Here is a 22,535-nt window from a genome sequence, read left to right as displayed (position 1 = left end):
TCCTAAGACCTGAAGACAGTCGAGTTGCGTCTGAAGTCCCCAGCCGCAGATGGTCAACCAGTGTGGCTGAAGGAATCGAAGTTGGTGACGAGGGCGAAGTCGAAGCTGTCCAGGGTGCTATCAATGCGATCTGGATCTTTGATGTTGCAGATTTGCTGAGATCTCCGCTTCTTGTTTCCTCCTCTTCTATCTCGTTCTACTGGCGGCTGTCTCGGTACTTGTGGAAGAATAAAGTAGTCGTTAGAATATGAGCAGACTAATAGTCTCTGATGGTAGCACCAGGCCGGGCCTAGGCCAGGTGATGGTTGCGTATGGCAACAGATACAGGCCTCTGGGTGGGTGAATGCTTGGGAGGAGAAAACAAGCAGCAGCTGTGGGACGGCAAAATGTGTGAAAGAGGCCGCTGCACCCGCAGGTTATCTACATTCAGTAGATGTCGAGCAGCCGGTGGTGGTGGTGGTGGTCAGGAGGTGGTGTGTGCATGAGAGAAAGGGAGAGGGTGGGCTGGGAAGAAGCTGAGTAGTGGTGACCCTGGCGACCAGAGTGAGATGTACAGTCACAGGCTCACCTGGAGAGACACAGACGGCTCTTGGATTTTACTGCTCTGGAAGTATCCAGAGCCTAGCTCTGTCTCTGTCTCTCTCTCTCTCTCTATCTCTATATGTGGGTGTGGGTGTATGTGTCCGAGAGCCTGTGTACCGTAAGCCTGTTGCAGTAGTGGCAGCTGCAGATGTGGTATGCGGTGAAGTGCAATGCAGTGCTGCAAGGACCAGGGAGGACGGGGATGGAGGGAGATGGAGGCGAGCGAACGTGGTAGCAAGCAACCGAAGAGCAGGGATCAGCGGAGCGCTGGAACCGGTCCCCTGGATTATGGGTTGCAATGGATATTGCCCAGCTGGGAGGACTCGATAGGCTGGGTAGGCCGGACTGGTTTGCTAGGGGGCGGCAGTATGGCGATGGCTAAGCACAGCAAGCTCTATGAATAGCTTTGGGTTCCCTTCTTCTTCTTCAATGATAGGCGAGGGAGGCTGCTGAATGCTGGGCTTTGGCGATTCTGGAAATTCTTCTTGCTGCTGCTTTGGTTGCTCCTCCTCTTTTTCTTATTCTTCTTGTTGTTACTGTTGATGTCGATGTTGCTGTTGTTGCTGCTGTCGTTGTCTGGGATGCTGTCTAGATGACTTGGTTCAGTCCTTCTTTCTCTTCTCCCCTTTCCCCCTTGTCTCTGCTGTGTATTTGGGTTGTGCTTCTGGTCCCAATGCCGAACAGGGCCAGGTTGTATTGTCGTCTCGCGTCTTCGGCCAGTCCTTTCTTCTGTTCTTTGTCCTTCCTGATCCTCCTTTGGGTGCTGTCACCCTGACCATGCAAACACTGGGTGGGAAAACAGTGTTGCAGAGGAGTTGAGCCAGGGTTGGGCTAGGACAGAGTAGCAGGGGTGGGTTGAGTTCAATTGAGTTGATATGATAGAAGGTGGTAACCGGGAATCTGAGAGCCTGCTTCTGTACTGCAGGTGGTAAGAATGAAAGTATGCCTGGTTGTGGTTAAAGGAAATCAGAGGCAGATGGTGAAAGCCGAGGGATGTCTGTCTTTGTGACAATGAGAAGGGGCCTTCATTCATCTGTCCTTTGGAGGAGGGGAGGGGCGGGATGGGAGTGAAAGAAAAGCGTTCTGCCAGGCCGGGTGGTTTTATGTGTACATGTTACGCATACACATCTCGCAAGATGGGCCCTTCTACTTCTTCTGACCTAGTCTCACTTCTATGCCGCCGCTGGCTTCTCAGTGTCCGAAAGAGCATTTAGCTGATTGCCGCATTCGGACACAGGGTTGAAAGCGGCGCCAGACGACCGTACACCAGTTTTTCTAAAGCCCCTCACTCGCTAGATGACGACTCCTCCGTTGGTTTTTCGGATACTGCTCTTCCTGTTTGACCGTCTTTGGTTAAAGCGAGCGAAGAGCCTGGCTGGCACTGCTGATACTGGGCGCTGATGTCTCTTGCTGTTGGACTGTTCCGGTTTATGGGTAGGTAGGTGGCCAATGCCCATTACTATGCCATGTCATGTTCTGCAATTTGCCTTGTATGCGGAACTGGTACACATCCGTGGAGGTGCGGTAGACGCGTGCTGCGGACAGGGAGAATGGCAAGGAAGGGGAGGAGGAGAACAGGGAGAAGCACATGGTGTTGCTTGCCAAAAACTAACAGGGGATCTGAAGCAAGGATTCACGGTTCTGTTGTGATCATGCTTGCTGCCGCAACGGCATGCATGGGGGGGGGGGGTTGCATCTGCATCTTTTGATGATGATGGCAGCAGCTTGACATCTAGATGAGGGCAAGATACGCCGCGCCCTCTTCGTTGTCCGTGTCGCTCCGTTTATGCAGATTTTCGCATATCTCCTTCATAACTGCATCGAACCCCCCACTGGTTCACGTTGGTAGCCGGACAGCTGGATGGGGTTCCATCCAGTTAGGAACAAGAGAGCACAGTGTTGTCTTTCTCCATCATCTTGCATCCCATGTGAGTCTCTAATTTGGTTCTCAATACACATTTAGAAAATTTGAACAACGTTCACTCTCTGATTGATCACTCTTGGCCCACCCCTCTCTGTCGTCAAGCCACACCTCGTCACCTGTTTGTGTGCACATCCTCGCCTACCTTGGCATGTGTCTGCTTTCTGCCAAGGCCAACTCAAGGCGGAAGGAAAAGCACAGATAGAAAGGTAAGGCAGAGAGGATGTTTAAAGGCGGGAAGACCGAGGCTGAAGTAAGGGATCAAGTCATACATTGAGAGACCAAGGTTAGTATATTCACAGCACAGGCTTCATGGCTTAGGCTGAAAGATGAAGATGGAGGCATAACAGCATCGACAGCAGCAAGATGAGACGGCGCGAGGAGAGAGATGGGAAACGAGAGAGCAAAAACTGGGGTGATAGGCGTGTGGCGAGCGAGGCCCTCCCCTTCGTAGGGAGGTGGAATGTTTGTTTGCTCGCTCCGTTGCCGGAATCGTTGGTGGCGTCTTTTATGATTGGTCTTTTCCAGAAGCAGACCGTAGCGCATTCCGCATCTCTTGTCCTTTGCCTCTTGTGCTGACACTGTGGATGAAGCGCGGCCCCCCTCTCTCCCTCTCTCTCTTTTCCCCTCCTCAAACATACACACTAGCGCTGCCCGCCTGTGTTCGTATTTCTCTACGTCTAATTCTCTTACACGTCGTCTCCTCCCTCGCCGTCTCAAGTCTTGTTCAACAACATGTTCAAATTTGATGCTCATGTTGCATCTTGAACAACTGCCCAGAAGCTCCCATTACTCACTTTTACTCTGCATGCCGGCCAAACTTGCTCGAGGCTAATAAAGATTCGTAAAATTACCCAAACCAACGGGGTACACTGCAAACATCTCACGCCACCTTATGACCTAACCGCTCACCCGGGATGTATCAGAGTGACTTCCCAGCACCTCACCAGTCGCCCAGGACATTTCACCATACAGTACAATTTTGTTTTCTATTCAAGCCACATGAATAGAAAACAGTATCGAATCAACGCCCGGGTGTCCGGGGGCTGCCATGCACACAAGATATCCAGCACGCAGCAAGCAGGTCAACAAGGGTTCAATCGATCCCGCACAGATTGTTCCTGGGTATCATATCAGCCCTTAGCTATCTCTCCGCCTCCCATCCGCCTACTCCGCAACCAATTGGCTGGCTTCAGTGTTCTGCAACCTCAGTCTCTGGCCTAGAGCCAAGTTCAGGAATGCTAACCGAGTGAGAGAGTATCACGAAACCCCACAGACAGGCGGCCTATGTAGATGTTAGGACGAAGCCGAGAAGCCGAAAAGATACAACCGGGAGGATGAACCCCCGATCCATACGGATAGCCCGTCGTCGTCTTCCGCAGTAGCTGCAGATGCAGAGTGCGGGAGAGCATTCGTCCAGTTCGGCTCGACCCAGTCCATTCCACTCCGTCAGCCTCTGATCATGCCGTCTAGCCCTGGATCGACTTTGGCTCCGTCTTCTCCAAGACTAGTCGTGCTTCAAAACGCCACAAGAAGCCGCCCAAGGAGTTCCGCTATTTGCCCTGCCTGCATATTGTCCGGTCTCCTCTCACGTTACTCGCCCGTCGCTCAGCGCTTGCAGCTTACACCTGCAAGCTACTCCACGCCATGTCTTCGTCCGTGCCTCTTAGCTTTGCGTTTTCAGGGCTAGAGGCGATTCAGATGCTCTCCTAGTAAACCTTCTAGTGCCTGGCCCTGACTCTCGATGGCGCCACAGTTCGCTCCCATCACCCACCCCACACATACAGGAACAGTGACGATGCAGCAGCGGTGGTGACTTGCCAGCTACCACATCGTCAGGTTCCATCCCCATCAGAGGTGCATGAAATAGGGCCCCGAGGACAAATCTACATACCCTCGTACCAAGCTCTGGCTCCTCGCCTGCCACCACATACACATGCCCATTGACTCACGTTCCATTCATGCAGTGTACATGCCTGGGGTTTTTTTTGGGGGTTTTTTTTAGAGCAGCAGCCATGCATATTTCAGGTTGTAACGGCCATCCACCTACCTGGTCCTATGTACTGGCAAGCCTGGCATTTGTCACTCTGATGGCACTTGCCGTTCTGGGCACTGGCTATCGCTTCCTCCGATGTTGTCGCCGACCTCCACCTAGCCCAACTAGATTGTGTCGGTATCGGCGTTTACCTTAGGCCCAAGATGACTGACTCTTGCACTCTTACCTTGATATTGAGCCGGTCCATGTCTCCCGTCAAAATGTTCCGGTCTGGGGCGGGACCCCCGCCAGCCACTACACCCTCCTGCATGGACGTGCGTACGTACCTGGTAGACACCCGGGCAACTCCTGTTTGGCCGTCATCTCAAACCCTGCATGATAAGGGTCGGGCGAGAGCTGTGTTGCGAATCCGGCCTCAACTGCCCTCATATGAAGCTGGATCCATCGTTGCCGCGACACCCAGACCTGGTGAGCATGGGCTATCTCAACAACAATCGACCGCCGCGGCCGGATAAGACCCGTTGAGGAAGGATGGGGGGAGGGGGTAATACGTCGCTTTCCCTGTGCTGATCACCATCATGTTGGTGAGCTCGTCAATAATCTCTGCAAGCCGAGACATCCTTCGAGAACAGTGAAGACGAGATGCCGCGTAGTTGCTCGAGCCGAGACTGAGGGTATAGGGGCCGCCCTGTCCCTTCATTCTCGTTGCTTTCTTCCTCTTGTGACAAGAAGCAATCACTCCAGTCTGTCTTGAAGCTCAGGCCATTGGTTCGGGGAAATAATAGCCAGAATGACAACTCATTTTGATCTCTCCCCGGTCTTCTCGCACCCACAAAGCCATCAGGGCAGGGCATCGACAGGCGAAAATCGGCACAGCTGTGCGGCCAGCCATGTTGCGGCCAAATTCTTCCTGGCGAAGGCGGACAACCACTGAGACATGCGACGGGAAGTCTTGTTTCTGTCAACCCTGCAAACAAATCATCTGCATGGTCAGTAAGAACCCCCCCCCACTTGACGTGTGATTGCTTTGAAAATGTGAGGTATGGTATACTGAACAGGCGCGGCTACATAGTTCATGGATTGTCTATCAAAGCGAATCACTCGGTGATATACCCCTGAGACCGCTGGGACTCCTGGAAACTTACGTTTCCTCGTCATGAGCTTGTTGATGCAGGCGAACTAGGTCGAGCTGAGGCTCCTGGCGTGCGCATCTTCCAGTCATTACTAGTCTAAGAAGTCGTTGGTAGTACAATTCTACAAACACATCCAAGCACATCAAGCACAGGCCGCTGTGAAAGCCCTTCTGGCGTCCGTCCAACCCACAAGCATATGGCCATGTCGTTGCCACCAGCGCTGCCGGGAAGGCCTTCCCGGCAGCGCTGTTATTTTATAATTCCCAGTCCCTGAATTCCCTTTACGCTTCAAACGGACCCAGAGCTTGCCTTTGACGGCTGCGGCCTTCGAACCGGCTCAATCGGCTTGATCGGCGGTGTCAGAATCTGTTGTCGAGGGGACGGCGAGAGTGTTGCTATAGGTGGCAGTACAGACGGAAGCGCAGGAGTTTTGACGCTGGGTGGCTGGGGACGTGGCATGGGGGGGGAGTGCTTGGTTGGGGACAGTCCACCCTCTGGAGCGGGCAGCGTGAAAGACGAATGTGCTGATCCGGGAATGCCATGCTCTCGACTGATGATGGGCGTGGCTATCAGGCTCGAGTTTCCATGCCTGGGTGATGTGGCGTCTATGGGACCAGGCGTCCTTTCCACACGTATTGGGCTTGCTGGCAACTTGTCGCCACCGCCAGGGAGTGCTTCGCTGTCATTAGAAAGATGGTGGAACTTGCGATGGTCTCCCTTGCCCCCCTTCTTTGGGGTTGTTGGTGTAGGGCTGGCCTCCTTGGTTGGTTGTGCTTGATTGGCTTGGTCCAGGGACACAGAGGAGCTGGCCGGAGGAATATCTGCAGCTGGAGTCCCGTTCGCTGTTCTCAGGAGACTTGAGCCACAATGTTCCATCGGCGAGTCCGCCTCTGCCTTAACTTGGACAACTCTTGACATATCAGTTGCGGGCGCTGGCCCTGCCGTTGCTTCCACAATCGGAGTTGGAGCCTCCACTACCTGCCTTGGTGCTGACGGGTGGGTGATATTTTCCTTTTGGGGCTGTTGATTCGAAGGGGACGATGAGGTATCCGCTGGACGTTGAACCTTGAGCTTGATGGTCGTCTTGGGCTTTGCCGCTGCCTCGGCATCACGCCGTTTGCAAGATTGGCAGATGAGATGAAACTCTGGCTTCTCAGCTTCAGTCTCGCTGATGCCAAGACACTTGCTGTGTTGCCAGACGTTGCAGTTCTCGCAAGCCACACTATGTGTACCATCGTCAACTTGACCGTAGACCCCACAAATGCAGTCAAATATCCAGTCGTCCTCTTCCACTTCAAGCTCCTCGAGTGCACGCTTATTCTTTTCGATCTCCGCTTGCAGTCTTCGCTCTGATATACGACTTGAACCACTGCGGTTGTCTTCCGAAAGTTGGGAAAGCTCGCGTTCGTGTTGTAAACGACGGACTTCCCGCTCTTTGAGTCTTTTCTCTCGGGACATCAGTCTTGAGTCCCGTTCCTTCTCGAGCCTGACTCGTTGCTGCTCCTCCTTTTTTGCAACTGCCCGTTGAGTTTGCATGAGCTTCGCCTCTTCTTGAGCCTGTTCTTCTTGCCTCTGTTGCTCCGCCTTGTTCGCAATACGGCTGGATCGCTTCGCATTTGCCATCTTGGCCAGATTCAGGAGCTCCCTTTCCCGCTGTTGCTCCTTGCGTTTCCTCGACTCCTCTTGCTTCTCCAGAATCGGAAGCAAGTGTTCCTGAAGCTGGTTCCGAAGAACCCTCTCGTTATCGTCCTTGGTCTTGTGGAATGAGGCGATTAAGTTCTGTACATCTTCCAAGCTAACGGCGAGACATTCCCACTCCATGCCGCCAAGACCATCCTCCTCGGGTGCAACAGAAGCGGCTGGATCGGCTGGTTCTGTCACAGCTTGGTCTGCTTCATCTGCGCCACTTGCTGCAGAGATACGCCGTCTCTTGTTCGAACGGGAACCGTACTTGGCACTCTTTGATCTCTTCTTGGGTGTCGCCGGCTTTGTGGGTGGTTCGGTCATGCGGTAGACTCTATTGTCGTCGAGAACGAAGTAGGTACGGTCATCTCTGTCCCAACCGATGGGCTCTATCCTCTATTCAGGCAAGTTAGAATAGAGATTTCAACTCTAACGGCTTATGTGCTTACCCAGCTAGCTTGGTCGACGTCCTTCTGCTCTTCCATCTTGTCTCTGACGCGCTCGGGGCGGATCATGACCCATTGTGTCATTTGCTGAAGAACTCGTATCTGCAATTGATTAGCAATGCGCAGACGCCAAGTTTCCCGTAAACAGTACCTTGGTTAAAACATGTAGATCTGCAAACTTGGCTGCAGTCTCCTCTGTTCCGAATGGGTTCTTCTCGGGAGCCCTCGCCAGATATTGTCGCCGCGTGTACTCATCGAACATTTCGTGCCTGCAACACCTTAGTATATGGGTTGATTCTTTGCGTACATTCTCACTCGCCAACGTACGTCAAACCGCGATGCGACGAGATGAATTTTAGCAAAGCAAGTCCTATGTCTTGGAGGACCGGGGCATTCGGCTTCAGGCATTCGGCCTCGATATCCTGAAAGCATCTAGGTCAATAAACGAAAGCGCTGGCAGAGACAGGGAGTAGCTGACTTCTGTGTCCAGACTGTCATCAATTTTGACGACCTTGCCGAAGAGATAGATCCACTGACACAAGTTGGCGAATTGCCATTGATTTCGTATGCGATGGAGCATTGACGGCTCTTCGGATGGAACATCCTCGACCGCTTGCAATGCCCTTTTGCGTGATGATACCATATTTGTCGTTACGGTACGTTTGTGCACCCAGGAAGATAAAGCCACACCGGTGCAGCTAAGGGTTCGAAGGACAGGTTCGTCAGCTTAGAGGTCACCGGCAGTGGCGGTGGATCTCGTGGAATTCGTTCCCAGCTGTCGCGTCATTGACACGATGTCGTCGCGCGAGACTGCGCCCAGTGAGGCTGCAAGACGAAGGTCTCAGAGCAGACGATTGGAAGGAGTGATTGATATCTAGTCGGTCGAGGCAGATGTTCAATCGAGCTGTGCGGATTGCCTGCGAAGGCGAGAAGGATGTCGTTGGCAAATTAGAATAAGAACAGTCAAAATCGACGTTAAGAATAAAATGCCCAGGTCTGAAATGAGAAAAGCACGGAGTAGAGTCGGTTGGCGAGATGGATGTAGTGGAGGTTTGGGATTGGGGCGTTGCGCACTGGCTCCGGCTATCAGTGCAGCATGATCTCACCAGGACGCGTTTGGGCAGCGGCGTCTGCGTGTGGGCGGCTGTCTGGCGGGTAGCATTGGAGGTTCGTACAACACGCGCCGCGCTAGCCTGTTCAGATTACATAATGCAAGGTTTACCATTCTAGGGTGGAGTGCCAGGATTCGAATCGGAAGGGCAGACTTCCCTCCTTGAGTTTTCCCTTCGCTAGATCCAACCACAGGTGTACGGATACCTTGCGCGGAGTTGTACAGAGTATTGAATATCACTACTTCCAGCCAACCGTGCAAGGAACAGCATGAGATTCAAACAGTGTGCGGCTAGTTATTTTTAGGGGTAAAGAGCATGGTGATGGCTTACGCAGGCGGCCTCAACGGATTGATGTACCCAATACGAGCTCCGCGGTTTCTCATGGCCTATATTTTTTGCCTTCAACTTTTGGATGGCGAGGAAAGTGGATGAAGAAAAACATCCCTTGGGAAGGGGGACTCTCCCTTGTCGCAACGTCTCCTCCGAAGGCTGTGGCGTGCATTTATGCGTGTGCCGTACTTCCACAGGCTGTCGCCTCATCCCCGTCCCGTCGTCTCAGCCTTCCTAGACACCTAGAGGTGTAGGCTAGGGGGTCAGGTACGCATCTTGAGAGGATGCCGGCTTAGCCCGGCAGGACAGTGGCCACACACGACGCAGCCAGAGACAGGGGTCCAGCTGAACTCGACATGGCAGTTTCAAGATTCGGTGGGGGACAGTGAAATATGCTTTTTGCGCACTGTCAAAGTGCTTACCTGTAAAACCCCTGATGGACTTCTGCTGCCCCCGGCTCCAGGCAACGGTCTGGTCCCCAGTCTCCCTTACAGTGCTTCGTCATACAACTGTTTAGATACTACCAGGTAACTACTAAGGTAGGTAGGATGGATGGCAGTATGGACTGTGGTTAAGTCTCCGTCCCTCTCTCTCGAGCTGGCCACGGACTTCGACACGAAGATTCGACTGTCAACGTTGCTGAGACGGTCCCTTCCAACACATCGCTCTTTCTTGCACCTCAAACAACGGCCCCGGACCGACCAAGACGGAATTGCAAACCCTTCGCCCCGCTCGTGCTAGAAACACAGCAACCAAACTGCGTTCGTTGCTTTAGTGGCGCTCGGGTTTACGACACTCACTGACCACAATCTCGACGACTTGTCAACACCAAACTTCGACGCTTCCTTCGATTTCCCGCCGGTGTTACCTCCTCGTACGAATCCTCCTACGTCAAGCAACCTGCATCAATCACATCTTTCAGCGCAGTGCGATCCCTAAACGAGCCCGTCCCGTCGAACACGATAAGAACCCCGCGCCTCGACATGCGCTCGAACGAGTTTCTACAATAATTCCGGACATGCGATCCATGGTTTTCTCCGTTTTTCGACTGGTATAAGACAACCGCACAATCGCTCGCGTACACCAACGTCGCTCATTCTTCAGATCGCTCGTGTGTTGTAAAGGGTCAAAGGGGAAGTATTGGTTAAGCCGCTACCTCGAAACTCGGCCTCGATGCAGAACAATCCACCACACTCTTACGAGATGAGTTCACGGCAGGATCAGCATTCGGGCTCCGACAGCGAGCGTCTGCAGGCAGACTCTCAAGCCGAATCCCAGCGTGGCCGTCACGGCCACCCCTCCTCGACAGCACCGCAGCAGCAAACATCTGGCAATGGACTTGGCATGTCAACATACTGGGAGCAACCCTATGCGCAGTCCAGCAGCTCTGGCGGTCCCGAATCACCAATTGACCCTTCGGCACTGCAGTTCGCCCTCCCGCCGGAAATCAACCAACCTCCGCCGATACCGCGCCTGAACTCACCGTCTCTCGACTCTCTCGACCGGCCATCGCCTTACTTTGACGAGGCAACCAACCCCGACTACTACGAGGATAGGGTGCCGCTCACCTCTAGAGCACAGCCTATTTCTGGGTCTCTTAGCGCAAACACGGGGGACCCTCATCGTAGAGACAGCTTCCAGACAGTATCCGACCTCGATAACACCCCCTCAAGAACGCGAGACGCCAGATCGCTCGGCTATGATTTGGAACCAGGCGGTCGGCGCCCGAGTTACGGGGCGACACTCAGTCCCGGAGGGGAGCAAAGACGCTCTCGCTCGCCCTCTACTGCCGGCGCACTCTACAGAGCAGGCTCTATCATGCGAGCCATGTCTCAGCGTGTCGTCAATATCAGTGGTGAGGGTGAGCTTGTAGATCACAGGACGTCAAGGAGCCGCTCCCCATCACCGACACCGGATCATCGCCAGCAGCTACACAATTCTGCTCAAATGTTCACTGACCCTTCGTACCACTCCCATGCCTCCCACGTACCCGAGAAGGCTCCCGAGCCGGATAACGTCTTTGCCGAACCCCCTCCACCTATGCAACCACGCGTGCCAATGAAGAATCCGCTGAAGGGAAATTCATTAGGCATCTTCCCTCCTGACCACCCGATTCGAACCAAGCTTTGCGACCTTTTGGTGCACCCGCTCACCGAGCCCTTCATTCTCATACTCATCATTCTACAAGCCATTCTCCTGGCGGTAGAATCGGCTCCAGATGTCTTCATTCATCCGCGGCCCGCCACGTGGGGGGTCACATGGATCGACTGGGCAATGCTAGTTCTATTCGTCATCTTCACCCTCGAGTTGATCGCCCGTATCCTGGTCTCGGGCTTCCTTTTAAATGCCTCTGAATACAGCACCATTGATCGCCAAAAGGGCGTGCGAGCCGCGGTCGTCGATCAGTATAGGAACATCTTCCAACCTCAGCGACAAAGGTCCGTCAAGGCTCCGCGACAGATCCACCTTGGTCCATCTGCCTTCCAGCGATCATTCACCATCATGCAAGGTCAAACACTGCCCCAGACCGTCGAGGAGCAGCAGAGGTTCCAACTTGCCCGCAGAGCGTTTTTGCGCCACTCTTTCAATCGACTGGATTTTCTTGCCGTTGTTGCCTACTGGATCTCTTTTGCCCTAAGAATCACCGGAATCGAGAGCGAGAAACATCTGTATGTCTTCCGAATGATTGCCTGCTTGCGCATTTTGAGATTGCTTGCCTTGACCAACGGCACGGCTGTGAGTAACTCATCCGTCCCCCTAAATTGTGGTTCATACTCATGACCCTACCAGATTATCCTTAGAAGTCTCAAAAAAGCAGCGCCGCTCCTCGTTCGGGTGGCTTTTCTCATTGCCTTCTTCTGGATTTTGTTTGCCATCATAGGAGTACAAAGCTTCAAAGCCAGTTTAAGTCGGCAGTGTGTTTGGCTTGACCCGACAGATCCGACCAACAGGGAGAAGTCCTTCACAAACGAGATGCAATTCTGCGGGGGCTTCCTCGATAATGAGACAGGGAAAAGTATGCCTTGGGTTCTCCTCACAGACGAGAATGTCCTGGACAATTTCAAAAATGGGAGAAAAGCTGGCAAAGGTTTTCTCTGCCCTCGTGGCTCGATATGCCTCCAACAAGAGAACCCGTACAACAGCACTGTTAGCTTCGACAATATCGCCCAATCGTTGGAGATGGTCTTTGTGATTATCAGCTCCAACACGTTCAGCGACATCATGTACTATACGACCAACTCCGACTATCTTCCCGCCGCCCTCTTCTTTGGCGCGGGTATTATGATTCTAATGTTGTGGCTCGTCAACCTTCTCATTGCTGTTATTACATCCTCATTCCAGGTTATTCGAGAAGAGAGCAGGGCGAGTGCCTTTACAGCGACCGAGGAGCCGCCTATTCCCGAACCTATAGACGAGCCACCGCCAAAGATGTCTGCTTTGCAGCGGATATGCGACAAGACCTCGCTGATTTGGATCGCCGTCATTGCTTTCGGCTTGTTGGCTCAAGCTTTCAGGAGTTCCAGAATGTCGAACAGTCGCGGACGGTTTATTGACTCTGTCGAAGTTGCTGTCACATTGCTACTGGATGTCGAGATAATCATCCGCATTGCTGCTGGTTGGCGCACTTTTCACAGGAGCAAACGTAACATCATCGATCTTGGTCTTGCGGTCATCACAACCATTATTCTCATACCACCAATTCGCAACTCCGGAGAGACCTACGCCTGGCTGACGGTCTTCCAGATCGTGCGAGTCTACCGACTTGTCTTGGCTGTCCCGATGACCCGGAAACTGATCGTCATGGTCCTTGGAAATTCCAACGGTATCGCCAACTTGATGCTTTTCGTCTTTCTCATCACGTTCCTCATGGCCATCCTTGCGGCGCAGCTTTTTAGGGGCGAGATACCGAAGCACAGCGACGACGGCGACCTCAACGAAGTGTCCTTCTTCACTATTTACAATTCTTTCCTTGGCATGTATCAGATCTTGTCGAGCGAGGACTGGACCTCGATGCTCTACAACGTCACTTCTCATATGAATGAGCACGATACAGGCTGGATCGGTGCTGTTTTCCTGGTGGGCTGGTTCATCCTCTCCTTCTTCATCCTCGTCAACATGTTCATTGCTGTCATCCAAGAGAACTTCGACGTATCGGAAGATGAGAAGCGTCTCGAGCAGGTTAAGGCTTTTCTCCAGAGGAAAGAGCTGGGTAAATCATCCAGCAGTCTTACTCTGTCAAACATATTTACATTTGGCAAATCGAGGCGGAGAAAAGACCCTTTGGATTATGGACCCGCCATGATGGAAATGCTTCTAAAGGACGCTGTGGTACACGAGTTCCTCGACGACGCCACAGATTTGCCGCATGACGGCTCCAACGAGGAGCTTTCGCCTACAAGAGCTCAAACACACCATGTCGGCGAAGTCAGGCCCGGTATCTTGTCATCCATGTGGGGAAAGGTCAAGTCGGCATTCAGTAGCAAGGACCCGAATCCATTCTATTCGAACCTACGCTTCGACGGTCCAAATGATACTCTCGACCCGCGGCAAATGGCGCGGCAAGCCGTGTCGGCCACATCTGCGCGCAAGAAGGCCCAGCGCGATTATCTTGCTAGGCACCCCAATTACAACAACTCCCTGTTCATTTTCACACCCAACAACCCAATCCGGCGGTTCTGCCAAAGAATTGTAGGACCCGGTAGAGGAAATGAGCGGTTCGAGGGCGTGGAGCCGAATAAGATTGCCTGGTACGCCTCTTCCGCATTCATTTATGCGTGCATCGTCGCCATGGTAGTCATTGCATGTGTCACAACACCTCTCTACCAAAAGCAATACCAGGCGGAGCACCCCGAGTTCAGCATCACGTTTTGGTATGTCTGGACAGACCTGGCCTTCGCGGTAATCTTCTCAGTTGAAGCTGTTATCAAGGTCATTGCCGATGGCTTCTTCTTCACGCCGAACGCCTACTACCGCAGCTCGTGGGGTTTCATCGATGGCATCGTTCTCATCACCTTGCTGATCAATGTCGGTACTCTTCTCGCCAATGATGGTGCGGTTTCTAGAGCCATCGGTGCCTTTAAGGCGCTTCGTGCTTTGCGTCTGCTCAATGTTAGTGACAGCGCCAGGGACACGTTCCACTCGCTCATCATCGTGGGCGGCTGGAAAATTCTCAGCGTACGTTTCATACTCTACCCCCGTCCACATGGCTTGTCTCTAATCTGGCTTACAGGCTGCTTTTGTTTCTATATCGCTGCTAATTCCTTTCGCCATCTATGGACTCAACCTCTTCAACGGCCAAATGATATCCTGCAATGACGGCGATGACTCAATTGTACGCATTTCTGACTGCTTTGGCGAGTTCAATAGCACACCTTTCAACGACGACTGGCCAATGTTGGCGCCTCGCGTCCCAGCCAACGACTATTTCAGTTTTGATGACTTTGCGTCGTCACTCTTCATTCTCTTCCAGATTGTCAGTCAGGAGGGATGGATCGATGTCATGTTTGCTGCGCAGGCAGTGACAGGCCGCGGGCTTCAGCCTAAGGAACTCAATCGCCAGGGCAACGCCATGTTCTTTGTTGTATTCAACCTGTTGGCTACTGTCTTTGTCCTCACACTGTTCATCTCAGTCTTCATGCGCAACTACACAGAGCAGACTGGTGTCGCCTTCCTGACCGCGGAGCAAAGATCTTGGCTTGAACTGCGGAAGCTGCTGCGACAAATCTCCCCATCCAAAAGCTCTTACAATGAGTCGGAAAAGACTTGGAAGAAGTGGTGTCACAAGCGTGCTATCGAAAAAAGGGGTAAATGGTATACAGCCGTCACCTATGTCTTGATCTGCCATCTGCTATTGCTTCTCCTCGAATACCACGGCGAACCACAATGGTGGACAGACTCCCGGGACGGAATATTCTTAGCATTTACCCTCGTCTACATGGCCAACATTGCTATCCGCATCACTGGTCTTGGCTGGGCACGTTTCCGGAGAAGCTCTTGGGACCTGTATTCTCTGGTGGTCGTCACAGGCGCATTCGTCTCTACCTCTGTTCTCATCATCAGCAGAAGCAGCGACACCTACGTGCAGCTTCACAAATTTTTCCTTGTCGCCATCCTTTTGCTTCTCATTCCCCGGAACGACGCCTTGGATCAGCTGTTCAAGACAGCCGCGGCTAGTCTGACGACCATTGGCAACCTGCTCGCCACCTGGCTCGTGTTTTTTCTCGTCTTTGCCATCGCCCTGACGCAAGCCTTCAGTCTGACACGGTTCGGCGAAAATGAGGAAGCCAATATTAACTTCCGCAGTGTGCCCAACGCACTGATTCTTCTGTTCCGAATGAGTTGCGGCGAAGGCTGGAACCAGGTTATGGAAGACTACGCCACCATTGAACCGCCGCTGTGCGTTGACGATCCTGACTTCTTCGACAGCGATTGCGGCAGCAAGCCCTGGGCACGGTTCCTGTTCGTGGCGTGGAACATTTTGAGCATGTACATCTTCGTCAATCTCTTCGTTTCTCTGATCTATGAGAGTTTTAGTTACGTCTATCAACGGTCTAGTGGGCTAGCAGCTGTAGACCGGGACGAGATTCGACGCTTCAAGGAGGCCTGGCGAAGCGTTGATCCTGCCGGAGCCGGGTTTATCAGCAAGGAAGCTTTCCCGAGACTTCTGGGAGAGCTTTCCGGTGTGTTTGAGATGCGCATCTATGATGCCGATGACTCGGTAAGGCAGATTCTGGAGGATGTTCGGAATGATGCAGCGACGACGGGAGCACGCCACATGTCTATTGCTTCTGCGAGCAACTACAGTGCCGGTGTTGACATTCAACGACTTAACCGACGACTGGCTCAGATTGATGTTGTCAAAGTCCGCGAACGCCGTCGTCGCTTCAACATATTTTTCGAGGAAGTCATGGTTTCAGCAGATCCTGACAAGGGAATCTCCTTCACTTCGGTTCTCATGATTCTAGCACACTATAACATCATCAATGACAGCAAGAGCTTGAAGTAGGTATTGGCACCACACTTTGTCAACGAAGACACTAACGAGTTCCTAGGTTAGAGGAGTTCTTGCGAAGACGGGCCAGGCTTCAGAGAGTGGAAGAGGAAGTTCGCCGCCGAGTCGTTCTTGGCTTTTTTGATACCTTGTAAGTTGATCGGAGTAAACCCGGCCGTATAAGCCAATGACTGACATGGTCTCTCTCCAGGTATTGGACGCGCAAGTTCAAGAAGCACATTGACATGAGGAAGTCGGCCAGAATGACGGCCATTCCTCAACTTGACATTCCTCACATCCTCGTAGACGATGATGAGCTTCGACTCAAGTCGTCGCCAGTTGCAGGAACAGGGCAGACGCGGTCGGCATTGCTGACGGTGGACGATGCCAACAAATCATCACACAACAGTTGGTCTGGACCAGGACCGACGGACCTACCGTCCGACGACTACCAACACCCGCTCAGTCTGGCGAGGTCCGGTCCAACAACACCGGGTCATCAATCAACACATTCCGCCTTCAGCTTTGAGTTGCAAGAGGGCGGGCAGAACTCGGCCCAAAGCAGCCGACGGGGCAGTGCCGTCAGCCCGGTGCAAAGTCCCGTCAGCCCTGCACAAGTCAATAACATGCTGGATGACTCCATCTGGCTTGAGAGCATTCGGAGAACTGCAACAGTCCGAAAATCCGTCCGAAAATCCGATTGGGGTAGATAAACGCGCCAAGAGGTGGCGCGTCGTGAATTTTGTTCTGCAAGCGACGGCGTTTGGGCTCAAGAGCAAGTATCATAAAATCTGGGCGCGGCGCCTAGACCGTTTTTGATCCATGATACCTATGAAAATGCACCAAAGCCCCTCAAGCCCCTCCTTGTTCGATAGGCGGATAGACGGAAATAAGCCCAAGGCCCATTTCCTCCTTCTGGAGCTGCACCTCCAGAGGCGATATTGTAGACTACCTAGAAATAATAATGGCAGGAATACCACCGACAACACATCACCGTTGACCTGATGAAGCGTTTGTGCGCCGGTGGACGGACATCCGAGAGACAGATGAGTAGACGCGATTAAGAGGAGTCGCGACTCCCTGACGGTTCCCTCGCATCTGTCGCTCGTTCTGCCATGGACTTGTGCTCGGGTCAAGAACCCATTCACCGCCGCCTAGACATGGCGATCAGACACTGAAGCTTTGGGAGTCGGGATCGGTTTCTCGTTCATCCGACATCTAGGTGAAGAGCAACGAATGCGAAACTCACCATCCCGCTGGCTCTTTTGCCAGGAGTTCCAGAGGGTGAGAGGCCACGATGGTACATCTGTATTTTCCCCTGATGCAGACTCGAGATGGGGAAAGGCAAGCCGAGGCACAAACGCCCGCCATGTCGTCAGCATGTCAAAAGCTCAAAGCTTCCGGCATCGAACTCTCGTATCGAAGGGGCCCACGCGCTCTGTTCTGTGCTCGAGACCCCGTCTGTACTTCTCAACACAGTAGCTTTCCCTTGGCAGGCGTCAGAGTGAGGCAAAAGGTTGTGTTGCAAGATCCGGGCATCAATGAAAACGCAACATGAGTGGATATCGCAGTCTTGATGGAGGCATTTGGGAGCATGCCAAGACATCGCCGGGGAACGGAGGAATGAGTACCTGCGGCGTCAAGGCTCGGGGATGGGGGAATAGCACACACAGATAGGTGCTGAGGAGTCGCCAACCCTCCTCTTCCTCTTCCTCGTATCCAGACTATCGAACTCGTCGCCCCGGAACGTTTCACTTTTGAATATTGTCTGTTCAGCTGGGTGATGCTATTTTCTCCTTTCTCAGCACTCGGGTTGCGCGAAGGTTACTCCAGACCAGGAACAAGCTGGTCACCCGATGCCGTGATGCCGTGATGCCGTCTTCCACCAAGGGTACTCTTTCAAGACTCTAGGGGTTAGCACCTCCTCACCCCATCTCACCTGACTTCCACTGTGTATCTTCCCTGATCTTGGGGGTTGATGAGAAAAGATAAGACGGAAGACCCACGAGGAGGAACAAGTAAGCTTCGGCCTGGTCTTCGGGACTTTGCTAGAATCCAGTCCAATCAGAATAAGTTCTCGTATTTCGCGACCCTCGTCTTGTCTTGTCTCGTCCGGTGTCGGTCACAGTGTGGTCTAATCTTGTCTTGAGCGCGTCTCGTCGTTGCTCGGCTCTTCCTCGTTTCACGCTCGCAAATGTTTCAATGTGCCCCTCCTTTCTTGGTGTTCTAGCAAGGGGGAGCATCGAGGAAGAAAGGACTCGGTCGTGCTTGCGTACGCTACTAGCTAGCCTAGAGAATTGTCTAACACTCAAGGTAAAGTGAGCAAGGGCGGAGGAATTGAGAATGTGGAGGGAGTAATCCCCCTTCCCCTGTCGCCTCAAGCTCTCCTTCCTCGCCTGCCAGTGGGGTCGACAACCGCCATTGCCGACGGAGAATATATTGGTTACTCAATGTTGTAGGATGTTCAGAGGTACAGAGGGCCAAGGGCTGTTGGTTCGAAGCGAGTCCGTTGTAGTTAACGGCGCTTGTTGTTCGCAAAGCTTTTGAGAAGGTGGGCGACCATCACACACACGCAAGACTCTCATTCCGTGGTATCCTCGTTCTCAGTTAATTATTTGGACATAACTTTGGGCTTCAGCTTGCTCATTAACAGCACCCTGAGAGATGGGACACGAATTCTTAGCTATTGTCTCCCGTAGATGGCTGGACCAGGACCAGTGTGGTTTTCAGCAACGGAGCGAGAGCAATTCTCCAGGGCAGATCCCGGCGCAGCGTTGCTACGGAGTTTCTTTTCCCCTTTTGCTTCCCTTCTTTTTCTTTTTCTTTTTCTTTTTCTTCTCTTTTTCGAGAAGGCTTCTTTTCCCATGTCCACGATCAAGGGCTTCCAAACAAGGCAAAGGGGTCCAAAGATGTTGAGAGGAACCCCCCTTTGAGTGGCACGAACATCTGTGACCTAGGTAGAGTACACTACCTACCTAAGGTACCCGTCCATCCTCCCTCTCCAGACACCATCCCTCCATCCCTCGCCTTTACGACCCAGTGGCTGGCTACCATATGCCAAGGGGTTGAGTGAGCTGCCGGGGGCAGGCGCAAGAAGTGATGCGCAGAATCACCGCCACGTCAACTATAGACTTTGCATGCCGAATGAGTTTAGTCACAGCGCAATATTGGTCGAGGGACCAAAGTGTCAGTGAGAGGGTATGCATTGGGGCGAGAGGAATATGCAGAACACGTTGTGTAAGAGACTAGTGGGCACTTGATAGGGGGGCCCGGCAGAGTCGTCAATGTCTGCCATGGAGCATGACATCGGCAATTTTGCTGGGGCGGATGTCTTTGAAACAGCCGTGCGTTCTTTTGTCTGCATCAGAGCCTGTCGCACCGTCTGTCGTTAGCGGTAGGACGCCCACCCCTGACGGCCTATCGGCTCGCCGTACCTCTGCACCAAGTGACACAAGGTAAGATACATCGATCGCCAGTACTTTTGGCAGTGGCACGCCAAGACTAGACACGCCAAGGTGACGGCCCCGTCCCCATCCGTACCCTACGTATGCTTGTGTCAGGGAAACGGTACATCCACTTGCCTTATGGCCCCCCCTGTTGCTCTCCCCCTCCCCGGTGACGATCACACAATTCTGCCCGTTAGGACTGACGGAGCTTGAGGCTGCTACAGACCTCAGACTGCCTTGCGCCGTTATCGATGCTTCGTATGCAGGCCACTGCGCTGCAGAAACTCCAAGTATACCTCTCGCTCTCAGTTGCACTTTCACTTTTGTTGACTCTCTGATGCCTCTCTCTGGGTCCGTCCTCAGCGACCCATCTCGTGCACCATTGAAGGCGTCGCCTCGTCCCTGACTTTGGATCTACCCGCGTAGGCCATGAACAAGTAAGGGAACAGGGCCGGAACACCATTGCCCACATAGGGGGAATGCAGGAAAGTTCCGACCATAGAAAACGAGCCCGAGAATGGACGGGCTGTGCTGACGCCTGGCTTGGTCTCCTCGTCGACGTTGGCCTGCCTGTGTTATCTCGATTCACTCCCCAATGTGTCTAGTGTTATCCCACCCGCCCCATTCCTTGGCTCCTCGCATTTGCGTTATTGTCTCGGTGACTTGCAGAAAGGCAGTACATTTCACTCAGTCTTCAGCGTAAAAGATGCACACAAAACTTGCAGAGAACAAATTTTGCGTCGTCTGAACAACGATCCGTCCACCGCTTGATCCCCCAAACCATGTTGCCATCTGCCTCACGGGTGTCGGTGTCTCTGCTTTTCTCGTCGGACCATCCGGAGGACGTCTTCCTCCCCTGTCACCAAAAGAGGCAACATCCTGGAGGGGCCCTCTCGCATTGATGCCGTCTGCGTCACACCCCTGAGCTACGAACCCGCGTCTCCATACTGCCTCTTAGTCTTAACCCCACGACCTTATTCACTCCCCTATTCTCGACCTCCTCATCCGTTCCCCTGCCCACCTCCCGCAACCCCTTGTTCCCTCTTCGGCAACTCGCTTCATCTGCGGTTGATTCCTTACCAGGGGGGCCTATCTGCTTGTCATTACCGGGCTACAGTGCTGCTTCGGCTGCTGGGCTACTGGGCTACTGGGCTACTCTCCACGTCACTACCGGCTTCTTGTTCTCTCTCAGCCCTCAGCCCCCTCGGTCCTTCTTAATACTTGATATAATCTCACCCATTCCCACTCTTGCACGTCGAACACAATCCACGCACCCTCATTTCTCCAATCCAACTTCTTCACTTCGAACTAGGCCCTACCCGGTGGCCGACACCTGCTCGTTCTCTAGTCCTTTCGCGGAACCAACTGTCCTGCCTTTATCGAACCATTTGATTCTCGACATTTTTTCGTCCATCTTAACAACCCGGGCAGCTATCCAACCACTTACACAAGAACACCTCTGGGCGCTTCATAGTCGGACGCCCACTATCTTCTTCGCCGCAATCCCAAGAACCATCCTGCACCTACATACCATCAACGAGGAGCCGATAGCCTTCAATAATAACGCGCCCATCATGCAGTCATCTCGCTTGCAGTCCATCGCCTCCCGCTTCTCGCCAAGCACACTACGCACCACCTTCCGCCGCTCGTCATCTGCCTCCTCTCGTGCAAGCAGCGACCGGGGCTCATACGCCACCACATCATCGTCTCCCGTTAGCACCATCAACAGTATCGTCTTCCGCCAGCCCTCGATGCTTGACCTCGAAGAGGAACGCAAGAGCTTCGGCAGCGAGCTCGACATCCTCGAGCCGCGCCCCATTGTCTACTTTGGCAGCGTTGAAGAGCGCATTGGGTCACTATGAGCGTCATAACCCTCTAACATGTGTTACGAAGGGAGCATATGACGAGGTACGACACGCTATCCGTCATGTTTGCAGGTCTTTGAGCTCTTGGTGAGGTTTTCTTTCCTCTTTTGTTTGGGTTGGTTTGGTTAGGATTAGACTGGGGGTTTGACGGGAATGGTCGTCAACAACAACACGAGCGGCGTATCTTGGAGTTGGGGTCTGGAATTCAAAACGGCTCGATTGAACCCGGAATGCTGGGTCAGGACCTAAAATAGGCTCCCTGAGTGAGGAAATTGTACATGGCTGTCAGAGGAACGCTATCCATCTATGCTGGCTGTTGTGGGAACTCGCCAAGTCATATACGACTGGCATACAACTCGATTACAATAGTGCACTAAACGTTGCCATTTTGTCACCCTCCCACTCCCGTTGCTTTCCAACTTGAATACCGTGGGCGGGCATGATGAACAGTGCATCTGACCCCATTGACATTGATCGATTTGACTGTTCGTACCCAAGCAGAGACATGGCGACTGCGATGGACACCTGGACTCATTGTAATGCAAGTGTGTTCCTAACCAAGGCTCTTGTCGTCCCATAGAGGCGATCCACCTAGTGTGATTCACTCACCCTTGGTATTGCCATACAAGTAAAACCTCTCCCTTTCGTTGATCCGAATCACCACATTCGGTGACGGAAGGATTGGCATGTCCGTCACCACAGCTTCAAAAAGCCGCTTGCTGGCCATGTTGATCGCAGTGGAAAAGCCAACGGCAACCAATGGAACAAGAGAGAGCGAGCGAGCGAGCTCTTAGCTTATCGGTCCAACCAAAAACGCCACCGGGATAAATTTTGCACCTTCAAGTTGGCCCAGGCAACCAACGCGTGAGGCTTGACTACTTGAATCAACGATCCATTGATCCAGCATCGACCCGAAACAAGCCAGTCGTTCTTGTCAGATGAGGCATCAGCGCGTCTGTGGAAAAACATCAATCAAACCCTTAACCAAAGTGTCACACACACACACACACACACACATATATATATGCAG

The 22,535-nt window shown here is 52.9% G+C and overlaps 3 protein-coding genes across 3 annotated transcripts; 2 read left to right on the top strand and 1 right to left on the bottom strand.

Annotated features, from left to right (window-relative positions):
* Positions 1–5,920: 5,920 nt before the first annotated feature.
* Positions 5,921–8,364, bottom strand: CH63R_11861 (PHD-finger domain-containing protein; the record flags this gene model as incomplete). Its single annotated transcript, XM_018306835.1, has 5 exons — positions 5,921–7,711; positions 7,765–7,863; positions 7,913–8,030; positions 8,089–8,193; positions 8,240–8,364. The coding sequence occupies 5 exons, from the start codon at positions 8,362–8,364 to the stop codon at positions 5,921–5,923; spliced, it is 2,238 nt and encodes a 745-aa protein (XP_018153676.1).
* Positions 8,365–10,376: 2,012 nt separating this feature from the next.
* Positions 10,377–16,907, top strand: CH63R_11860 (Ion transporter; the record flags this gene model as incomplete). The annotated part of the gene is made up of 5 exons (XM_018306834.1): positions 10,377–11,939; positions 11,994–14,378; positions 14,434–16,205; positions 16,256–16,345; positions 16,406–16,907. The coding sequence occupies 5 exons, from the start codon at positions 10,377–10,379 to the stop codon at positions 16,905–16,907; spliced, it is 6,312 nt and encodes a 2,103-aa protein (XP_018153675.1).
* A 4,307-nt stretch (positions 16,908–21,214) lies between these two features.
* On the top strand, positions 21,215–21,502 carry CH63R_11859 (Calcium channel subunit cch1; the record flags this gene model as incomplete). Its single annotated transcript, XM_018306833.1, has 1 exon — positions 21,215–21,502. The coding sequence occupies one exon, from the start codon at positions 21,215–21,217 to the stop codon at positions 21,500–21,502; it is 288 nt and encodes a 95-aa protein (XP_018153674.1).
* Positions 21,503–22,535: the final 1,033 nt, after the last annotated feature.

Source organism: Colletotrichum higginsianum, chromosome 8 (genome assembly GCF_001672515.1).
Source record: "Colletotrichum higginsianum IMI 349063 chromosome 8, whole genome shotgun sequence".
In the NCBI taxonomy this organism is placed as follows: domain Eukaryota; kingdom Fungi; phylum Ascomycota; class Sordariomycetes; order Glomerellales; family Glomerellaceae; genus Colletotrichum; species Colletotrichum higginsianum.
Note: the sequence above shows the minus strand (reverse complement) of the source record. Positions and strands in the feature narration are given on the sequence as shown.